The 11121-nt window shown below is 47.6% G+C and overlaps 1 protein-coding gene across 2 annotated transcripts in view; it reads left to right on the top strand.

Moving 5' to 3' along the window:
• Positions 1 to 11121, top strand: part of ANO2 (anoctamin 2) — a 130437-nt gene that overhangs the window by 64760 nt on the left and 54556 nt on the right. For both annotated transcript variants that reach the window (XM_068160897.1, XM_068160898.1), the window contains exons 12-13: positions 2533 to 2693; positions 7658 to 7740. In XM_068160897.1, coding sequence (XP_068016998.1) covers positions 2533 to 2693; positions 7658 to 7740 — 244 coding nt within the window. The remainder of the gene's footprint in view (positions 1 to 2532; positions 2694 to 7657; positions 7741 to 11121) is intronic.

An 11121-nucleotide genomic window follows, 5' to 3' on the forward strand; every position in this document is an offset into this window, starting at 1 on the left:
GGGGGAGGAGAACCTCCCTGGATCTGCTGGACACACTCTTCTTCATGCACCCCAGGATCCCATTGGCCTTCTTGGCCACCAGGGCACATTGCTGTCCCTTGCTGAAATTGTTGTCCACCAACACACCCACGTCTTTCTCCACAGGGCTGCTTTCTAGCAGATCCCCTCTCAGCCTGTACTGCTGCAGTTTATTCTTCCTTCCCAGGTGCAGGACTTGTCCTCGTTGAACCTCATTAGGTTCCTCTCTGCCCAGCTCTCAGTCTGTCCAAGTGTTAAAGTCAGCTTCTTAGTGTCAAAACAAACAAACAAACAAACAAAATTAGAGGACACCTGCTCTGTATTATCTGTCTCTGCCTTCTTGTGGAGACAGGATACTGGTTTAACCAGTCCTGCTGATCACACTTGCTGTGGCAGTTCATTCACTCTTTCAAATCAAGTGGCAGCTTTGAAAGTGGCTGACTGCAGCAGGATGTTTTTACTGAGTCAGGGTTTGTTTTCTTAGCTCAGTCTGAATGAATCTTGATGGACTGTGTCTGCCTTTGGGAAAGCTTGTGCTAACACATAAACTTCAGGGAGATTTATGGCTAAGATGTATCTGCAGCACCCTCTGCTGCTTTTTGGAATAGGAGATAGCATTGCTTTGAACTGTGTGGTAGCTAGAAACAGCTTCATGCCTTGCAATGACATAATCACAGGATCACAGGATGTTAGGGGCTGGAGGGGACCTCCAAAGATCATTGAGTCCAACCCCCCATGCCAGAGTAGGACCATAGAATCTAGCACAGGTCATACAGGAATGCAGCCAGACAGGGCTGGAAAGTCTCCAGAGAAGAAGACTCCACAACCTCTCTGGGCAGCCTGCTCCAGTGCTCTGTGACCCTCACAGTGAAGAAGTTCCTCTTCATGTTGAGGGGGAACCTCCTGTGCTGTAGTTTATATCCATTGCCCCTTGTCCTATCACAGGGAGCCAGTGAGCAGAGCCTGTCCCCTCCCTCTTGACCCCCAGCCCTCAGATATTTATAAACACTTGTTAAATCCCCTCTCAGTCTGCTTTTCTCCAGACTAAAAAGGCCCAGGGCTCTCAGCCTCGAGTATGAATAATATTGCCTTTTTTTCATTTGAAGTAATTTCATGATGGTCAATATAGGAGCAATTGCCTGAGAGGATTTGTTTTCAGTGAACTTAAGCCTTAAAGGTCTTTCCAGCAGCCTTCATGTCTCTCACTGCCTAACAGACTGTGGCCCTAGACCAGAGCTACTCTTGGGGATAACTGGAGGCAGAGAGACCATTCCCATGTTTCTCAGGAGATTTGGCATTGCAGACCCTCAACAGCTAGGTCTCTTGCAGCCTCTGCTGACCACAGATCCTTGGAGCAAGCACTACACATGCAGATTGAAGATGAAGAAGTGTGGAATGATGGCCTACAGCAGTTACAGATATACCAAACCTTGAGGGACGAGCCAGGCTATATGCTCAATGACAGGACATGGGGCAAAGGGTGCAAGCTGCAGCAGAGGACGTTCCACATGAACATAAGAAAAAACCTTTTCACTGTGAAGGTGACAAAACACTGCAAGAGGCTGCCCAGAGAGGTCGTGGAGTCTCCCTCACTGGTGACATTCAAAACCCACTTGGGCACATTCCTGTGTGACCTGCCCTGGATGACCCTCCTCTGGCAGGGTGGTTGGACTGGTGTTGATCAGTTAGAGTGTAGAAGGGCCCTCCAGAGGCACCTTGACAGGCTGGACAGATGGGCAGAGTCCAACAGGATGGCATTCAACAAGTCCAAGTGCCAGGTGCTGCACTGTGGTCACAACAACCCCAGGCAGAGCTACAGGCTGGGGTCAGAGTGGCTGGAGAGCAGCCAGGCAGAAAGGGACCTGGGGGTGCTGGTTGACAGTAGGGTGAACATGAGCCTGCAGTGTGCCCAGGTGGCCAAGAAGGCCAATGGCATCCTGGTCTGTATCAGAAATAGTGTGGTCAGCAGGAGCAGGGAGTTCATTCTGCCCTGTGCTCAGCACTGGCTAGGCCACATCTTGAGTCCTGTGTCCAGTTCTGGGCCCCTCAGTTTAAGAAGGACATTGAGATACTTGAACATGTCCAGAGAAGGGCAACAAAGCTGGGGAGGGGTCTGGAGCACAGCCCTGTGAGGAGAGGCTGAGGGAGCTGGGGTTCCTTAGCCTGGAGAAGAGGAGGCTCAGGGGAGACCTTCTTGCTCTCTACAACTACCTGAAGGGAGGTTGTAGCCAGGAGGGGGTTGGTCTCTTCTCCCAGGCAGCCAGCACCAGAACAAGAGGACACAATCTCAAGCTGTGCCAGGGGAAGTTTAGGCTGGAGGAGAGGAGAAAGTTCCTCACAGAGAGAGTTGTTAGCCACTGGAATATGTTCAAGAGGGGATTGGATGTGGCACTTGGTGCCATGGTTTAGTAGTCATGAGGTGTTGGGTGACAGGTTGGACCTGATGATTGTTGAGGCCATTTCCAACTTTGTTGATTCTATGATTCTATGTATTTGTGCCCTTGTCATTCATAGCAAGGAAATGTGTGACCAACACAATGCCTTCACCATGTGCCCTCTGTGTGACAAGTTCTGTGATTACTGGAACCTCAGCACCGCCTGTGCTACTGCTCGAGCCAGCCACTTGTTTGACAACCCTGCTACAGTCTTTTTCTCCATCTTTATGGCTCTCTGGGGTGAGTACTGCCTTGCATGTTGCCAGTGTCGCTTGACCCTATTACAAGAAGGATCTGGATGTGCTGGAATGTGTCCAGAGAATGGCCATGAGGATGATCTGAGCTGGAGCTCCTCTCCTGTGAGGACAGACTGAGAGAGTTGGGATTGTTCAGTTTGGAGAAGACTCTAAGGAGATCTTGCTGTGGCCTTCCAGTATCTGAAAGGGGCCTACAATAAAGCTGCTGAGGGACGTTTTAGGGTGTCAGGTAGTGATAGGACTAGGGGAAATGGATCCAAGCTAGAGTAGGGGAGATTTAGATTAGATGTTAGGAAGAAATTCTTTCCCATGAGGGTGGTGAGACACTGGAACAGGTTACCCAAGGAGGTGGTGGAATGTCATCCCTGGAGGTTTTTAAGGCCAGGCTGGATGTGAACAACCTGATCCAATGTGAGATGTCCCTGAGGTGCCTTCCAAGCCTGACAATTCTGTGATTCTAGAATCTTTGAACCCTTGACAGAAATGAACTCTGCTGTGCAGAGCAGTAGTACATAGAGGAGCTTTACATAAAGTACCATTAGACTGAGTAGGCTTCATGAAGCCTGCAAGCCTCAGAAGGTCTGGAGAAAGCAGTATTACAATGCTTTTTGCTGTCATTAGAAAGCTTTGGAGTAAATTGAAAAGTTCTTTACTATGAGGGTGGTGGAACACTGAAAAAAGGTTGCCCAGGGAGGTAGTGGAGTCCCCATCCCTGGAAGTGTTCAAGAGGGGATTGGATGTGGCACTTGGAGCCATGGTTTAGTTAGTCATGAGTTCTTGGGTGACAGGTTGGACTTGATGATCTTTGAGGTCTTTTCCAGCCTTATTGATTCTATGGTTCTATGTCCCTGCTTAATCCAGGGTGGGGTGTGTGTGTCTGCGAACTAGAAGACCTTTAAAGGTCCTGTCCAACCCAATTCGTTTTGTGATTCTAGGAGCTGGGAAGTTCCAGGAAGAAAAAATGTGTGCTCTGTCTCTCTGCTCTCTTCTTTAATGACACTTCTAATCTTTTCCATGTTTGCCTTCACTGTGTTTTCTTTTCCTATGGACAAGGCAAGTCCCTTCAACGCCTTCTGCACTTGGAACCAGCATGTATTTGGAGACTGGTCTGGTGCAGGCAGTTGTAAGGGTTTAATTTAAGCACAGACTGCACTTCCATGTGGGACAGCTTAGTCACATAGTTGTATCACAATTTTATGGGATTCCAAGAACAATGGGACTATTATCATTTTCATTTTAATATGCTCTGAAGCATTCTGTTTAAACAAGCCTAGTTCTCTTCAGTGGCAAACCTGCCCTGTCACACTGAGAATATCAAAACACTTCATAAACACTAATGAATGCATTGCAGTCTTATTCCTATTGTTTCTGGCCTCACTTCTGCTCTGAAATTCTTGTGTGTTGTGCTTGCATCTATTTTTGCTCCTGTCATGCCCTCATTCACTCTAGAACTTGTTTATAGTGAAAACTAGTTGGAGCAATCCCAGGCACTGATACAGGCTGGGCAGGGACTGGCTTGAGAGCAGCCCTGAAGAAAAGGACTTGGGGGTGCTGGTGGATGAGAAGCTCAACATGAGCCAGCAGTGAGCACTTGCAGCCCAGAAAGCCAATCCCATCCTGGGCTGCATCAAGAGAAGCAAAGCCAGCAGGTCGAGGGAGGTGATTCTCCCCCTCTACTATACTCTCATGAGACCCTAGTGAAGTATTGTGTCCAGTTCTGGAGCCCCTGTTACAAGAAGGATCTAGATGTGCTGGAACATGTCCAGAGAAGGGCCATGAGGATGATCACAGGGCTGGAGCTCCTCTCCTGTAAGGACAGACTGAAGGAGTTAGGGTTGGTCAGTCTGGAGAAGAGAAGGCTCTGAGGAGACCTTATTGTGGCCTTCCAGTATCTGAAGGGGGCTACAAGACATCTGGGGAGGGACTTCTTAGGGTGTTGGGTAGTGATAGGACTGGGGGGAATGGAAGAAAAGTGGAAACGGGTAGATTCAGCTTGGATGTTAGGAAGAAGTTCTTCCCCATGAGGGTGGTGAGACACTGGCACAGGTTGCCCAGGGAGGTGGTGGAAGCCTCATCCCTGGAGGTTTTTAGGTCCTGGCTGGATTTGTCTCTGGGCAATCTGATCTAGTGGAAAGTGTCTCCTCATGTTGAGGTGGAACCTCCTGTATCCTAGCTGGTGCCCATTGTTTCTTGTCCTATCACTGGGCACCCCCAAAAAGACCCTGGCACTTTCATCTTGACACCCACCTCAGAGATAATTGTAAATGTTGGAAGATCTCCTCTCAGCCTTCTCTCCTCAGCAATAAACAGCCCCAGGTCTCTCAGTCTTTGTTCATAGCAGAGATGTTGCAGTCCTATAGTCATCCTTGTAGCTCTCTGTTGTACCTTCTGCCAATAAAACCTAAAGTGTAGTAATTTGATCTGGCTCCCTTTCATGATGGTGCTCGGAGGAAGTTTTTTATCACAGTATCACAGTACATTAGAGATTGGAAGGGACCAGGCAACCAGCACCAGAACAAGAGGACACAGTCTCAAGCTGCACCAGGGGAGGTTTAGGCTGGGTGTTAGGAAGAAGTTCTTCACAGAAAGAGAGATTGGCCATTGGGATGTGCTGCCCAGGGAGGTGGTGGAGTCACCATCACTGGAGGTGTTTAGGAAGAGACTGGCTGGGGTGCTTGGTGCCATGGCTTAGCTAATGAGATGGTGTTGGATGATAGGCTGAACTGGATGATCTCTGAGATAATTTCCAACCTGCTCTATTCTATTCTATTCTATTCTATTCTATTCTATTCTATTCTATTCTATTCTATTCTATTCTATTCTATTCTACTCGAGATCCTTGAATTGAATCCCTTTGCCAAAGCAGATCACCCAGGGTAGTCCACACAGGAATGCATCCAGGTGGGGTTTGAAAGTCTCCAGAGAAGGAGACTCCACAACCTCTCTGGGCAGCCTGCTCTAGGGCTCTGTCACCCTCACTGTAAAGAAGTTTCTCCTCATGTTGAGGTGGAAGCTTTTATCTTGCTTGCTTTCTCCCACTCTGTCAAAGGAAGGTGACTTACTATAGTGAAAGCCTTGAAAGGAACCATGTTTTTTACCAGCTGGTCTTGCCTCTTAAAGTGTCTCTGTGATTCCAGCAATACTTGGGTGCTGGATTTCAGCTATCAGACATATTTGTTAGGACAGCTGAATATCATGGGACTAGCTTCCTGCTAGTGTAAGTCAGTAAAAACTTGCTGTGTTCAGAGCAGCTACTTCACCTAGCCAAAGAAGTTCTTAGAGAGCTAAATGTGGAATGGATATTTGACTAACAGGAAAAAAGAGAATGACTAATGGCACCCTATAAAATAGCCAAATGTTTTTGTCTTTAGGATATGTAAAAAACCGTGTATTTGTCAAAACATGCTAAATATAGCTTTTATATGTCCTCTGCTAAGGAAGGAGAAATAGCAATTTAATTACTTACTGTCTGGATCTATTTCCAGGGTACTGTCAGTCCTGTGCTTCAGTGATGTATATTTCTTATGCTATGGGAGGATACCTGTGCAGAAAAGATTTGCAGCTAAGTGTTTGAATGGATTCTGTCTTCTAAGAGTCTGCTTGATTTATCATAGAATGGCTTAGGCAGGAAGGGACCTTAGAGATCATCTACATGGCAGGGAGGTTGAAGTAGATGATCTCTAAGGTCCCTTCCATGGGCAGGGATGCCTTTCAGCTAGACTCAGATGCTCAAGGCCTCATCCAGCCTGGTCCTGAACATCCCCAGGGAGGAGGCATCCATAATCTCCCTGGGCAACCTACTCCAGACTCTCACTATCCTTGTGCTGAGGAACTTCTTCCTGAGATGCAGTCTAAACCTACATCATTCAGTCCTACTCCCCCTTGTCCTATTGCTTGGCTCTCCTATGAAAAGTCTCTCTGCAGCCTTCCTGTAGGATCCCTCCAGGTATTGGAAGGCAGCTGCAGAGGAGATTCCACTTCACCATGAGGAGACACTTCTTTAAGGTGAGGGTGATGGAATACTGATGGAGAGTGATGGAATACTGAGGGAGGGTGATGGAACAGGCTGCTCAGAGAGGTTGTGGAGTCTCCTTCTTCCAGTCTCCTCCTAAACACCTCCAGTGATGGTGACTCCACCACCTCCCTGGGCAGCACATTCCAATGGCCAATCTCTCTCTCTGTGTAGAATTTCTTCCTAACCTCCAGCCTAAAGCTCCTCTGGCACAGCTTGAGACTGTGTCCTCTTGTTCTGGTGCTGGTTGCCTGGGAGAAGAGACCAACCCCCACCTGGCTACAACCTCTCTTCAGGTAGTTGTAGAAAGCAAGAAGGTCTGCCCTGAGCCTCCTCTTCTCCAGGCTAAGCAACCCCAGCTCCCTCAGCCTTTCCTCACAGGGCTGTGCCCCAGACCCCTCCCCAGCTTTGTTGCCTTTCTCTGGATATGTTTGAGCATCTCAACATCTTTCCTAAACTGAGGAGCCCAGAACTGGACACAGGACTCAAGGTGTGGCCTAACCAGTGCTGAGTACAGAGCAGAATGACCTCCCTGCTCCTGCTGGCCACACTATTTCTAATGCAGGCCAGGATGCCATTGGCCCTCTTGGCCACCTGGGCACACTGCTGGCTCATGTTCAGCCTACCATCAACCAGTACCCCCCAGGTCCCTCTCTGCCTGGCTGCCCTCAGCCACTTGGACCCCAGCAATTATTGCTTTTAAACTTTGCTTGTGTTCTCCCTTTAAAACTGAGTCTAAGCCTGTTTCCTAGTGCCTGCTTATAAAGATCCAAGCATATTTGTCTTCAAATAATGTTCAAATTATCAGCAACACAAACATTTACCAGACTGGATTGGATGTTCAATACTTTATTTATTAATTCCTTTGTTTTTATTGTAAAGCTGCCTTTTAAACATTCTATATATTAATTTATTTCCTTATGTTTCTTTTAAAGCTACTATGTTCCTTGAACAATGGAAGAGATTACAGATGAGACTGTGTTACTTCTGGGATCTTACTGGACTGGAGGAAGAAGAAGTAAGTTTCCTCTCCCTGAGCTAATTAACTGTTTAATTAGTCTATATCTGAAGGCTAGAAGGGACCTCAGAGATCACCTACTCCAACCTCCTTGCTATGGCAGGGATGCTTCTCAACTAGACTCATCTGCTCAAGGCTTCATTAAGCCTGGCCTTCTACACCCCTAGGGAGGAGGCATTCCCAACCCCTCTGGGCAACCCCTTCTTACCACCTTCATACTGAAGAACTTCTTCCTAAGATGCAGTCTAAACCTACTCTTCCTCAGCTAAAATTCATTCTCTCTTGTCCTATCACTAGTCACCCATATGAAAAGTCCCTCTGCAGCTTTCCTGTAGGATCTCTTCAGGTACTGGAAGGCAGCTCTAAGGTCCCCCCAGAGGCATCTTTTCCCTAGACTGAACAACCCCAGCTCTCTAAGCTTGTCCTCACAGCAGAGGTGTTCCAGCCCTTGGATCATCTTTGTGGCCCTCTCTGGACTCACTCCAACAGCTCTGTGACCTTCTTATGCTGGGGACACAGGAACTGGATACAGTACTAGAGGTGGGATCTCGGCAGAGCAGAGTCAAGAGGCAGAATTCCCTCTTGCCCTGCTGGCCACATTCCTCTTGCTGCAGCCCAGGCCATGATTTGACTTCTGGGTTGCAAGACTTGCTCAGGGTGAGCTTCACATCACCCCCAAGAATCATTCAATAAAATGAGAAGATAACCCTGAGAACAGACAGCAGACTCCAGTTTTCCTTTTCCCCTCACTATCCCAAAATACAGCCTTCAGCACTGCTCTAGCTCAAAGAAGACCTTCAAGTATTCCTCCACTGATGATGTGACTACAGCTTCCCTTATTTTGCCTCACTTTTCAGCTTTTTCTCTCCTTTCTATCCAGCCATGGTGTGAGTGGTACTCTGTATTCACAGTTTGGAAGCTGTTGTGCAGCAGCGTAACAGAAATCATTGCTTGTCCTGTGTGGAATGTCCTAATTCTCCATGGGAGAACAGCAGTTCTGTACTAATTACACTACAAACTGAGAGGCTGGAGAGCAAACTCCTGGCTCTGCAGCAGACTTGGTGAGCCCACCAGGTTTTGTTGAACTTCATCACTTGGAGTGCAAACAAGCAAACCTTAAAGCTCAATATTTGCCAAGCACTGTGGAAGAATCTCTACATTTGTGAGGTCTCCTGGTGGAGGGATCTGAAGTGTTAAAGGTTTTGTGGACAAGAACTGTGGGATCAGCAGGAATCCTTTGTTTATGACAAGTGCAAGAGTGCCAGACACATCTCAGCACAAAGCTGAAGAATTAGGGATGTGGAATCAGAAAAAGAAGGCTGGGATGGACCTTGAGGGGCCATCCCTTGTGCATGATAGGATCAACTCAAGTCATTATGAAATTATATTCATTTAATTTACTCTTAAATATATCCAGTAGTGGAGATTTCACTTCCTCCCTAGGCAATGTATTCTCATACTTCTCTGTCTGTGCTGCTAAAATGCTTTTCTCAGTGTCTGACTGAAAACTCCTTGCTGTTCGTCTTTTTATTTCATGCCCTTTTTATTTCCAGAGATAAAGAGAGAACCTCCTGTCCTCTTTTGAGCAAAATTCAACATAATCTCTCTCAGTGATTGTTTTGTTCTTTCAAGGTGACTCTTTCATTTTAAGATGATTCTCTGGAGAGGGAGAAGACTGACTGTCTATAAGTATCTGAAGGCTGGGTGTCAGGAAGGAAGGCACAGCCTCTGCTCACTTGTGCCCCATGATAGGACAAGGGGCAATGGATGGAAACCACAGCCCAGGAAGTTCCACCTCAACATGAGGAACAACTTCTTTACTGTAAGGGTCAAAGAGCCCTGAAAGAGGATCCCCAGAAAAGTTATGGAGTCTCCTTCTTTGGAGACTTACAAGCCCTGTCTGGATGTATTCTTGTGTCACCTGGGCTATGTTCTATGGGCCTGCTCTGGCAGTGGGGTTGGACATCTTCAAACCATCCCCCTTGTCCTACTGCTAGACACCCTGATGAAAAGTCCCTCTGCAGCCTTCCTGTAGGATCCCTTCAGCAATTGGAAGGCAGCTTGAAGGTCCCCCCGGCGTCTTCTCTTCTCCAGGGTGAAGAACCCCTGCTCCCTCAGCCTATCCTCACAGCAGAGGTGTTTCAGCCCTGATATGATATTACCTGGGAAAGTTTTTTCTGTGTGGCAGGATGATTGGGCTGTTTATGAAGCACCCCTATTAAAATGACAGTGATAGAGACTTCAAGATCTGGCATGCTAGAAACATTCTTACATTATATTCACTTCTCTATCTCTGGCAAGGGAAGTAGAGGAAAATTAATGACATCTGCAGTCGTTCCGTCCATGGCATTGGCAGAAGTACTCTGTTGCTGATTCGACTTAGCATTGAACTTTGATTCAGTCTGTTACCTTTGACCAGTCTGGCAGAGAGGGACCTGGCAGTTCTGGATGAGAACTGGCTTAACATGAGACAGCAGGGTGCCAAGGGGGTACAGAAGGTCAGTGGCATCTTGGCTTGTATCAGGAGTAGTGTGGCCAGCAGGAGCAGGGATGGAATTCTGCCCTGTACTGGGCACTGGTGAGGTCTCACCTGGAGCACTGTGTGCAGCTCTGGGCTCCTTACTGCAAGAAAGATCTTGAGGTGCTGGAGCAGGGCCAGAGGAGAGCAACCAGACTGGGGAAGGGACTGGAGGGAAAGTGATGAGGAGAGGCTGAGGGAGCTGGGAGTGTTCAGCCTGGAGAAGAGGAGACTCAGGGGGGACCTTGTCACAATCTATAAGTATCTGAAGGGAAGCTGTAATCAGGTGTGGGTCAGGTTCTTATGCCAGGTTGTGACAAGACAAGAGGGCATGGCCTGAAGGTGTGCCAGGGGAGGTTTAGGTTGGATGTTAGGAAGCACTTCCTGATGGAAAGGGGAATTAGGGACTGCAATGGACTGCCCAGGGAGGTGGTGGAGTCGCTGTCCCTGGAGGTGTTGAAGGCAAGATTGGATGCGGCACCTAGCACCATGGCCTGTTTGATGTGATGGTGCTAGGTCATAGGCTGGACTTGATCTCAGAGGTCTATTCCAGCCTCAATAATTCTGTGATTCTGTGAGAGGATGGGTCTACAAAATGTTAGCCTCTTCCATGCCTCAGTCATCTTCTCTTCTAAACTTCTGCATTTCTTGGGGTCGTTGTGGTGCTTAATGAGGAATGTAGCCTTGCAGCCACAACAAGTTCAAGGCCCAGTGTCTCAGGATTTTCATCTTGTTTGGATGGAAAAATGAGTTGGAGGAAACTGTTGGTGTCTAACCTTGCTAATTTGCAGCATGTTTTCTCTTGAGACCATAATGCTGTGACTTGTAAAGCAGATTTCCTTCAGAATGAATGTAAAGGGTTT

This window comes from Melanerpes formicivorus, unplaced genomic scaffold (assembly GCF_026170545.1).
Source record: "Melanerpes formicivorus ecotype bairdi unplaced genomic scaffold, bMelFor1.0.p_v2 SCAF_54, whole genome shotgun sequence".
Lineage (NCBI taxonomy): Eukaryota > Metazoa > Chordata > Aves > Piciformes > Picidae > Melanerpes > Melanerpes formicivorus.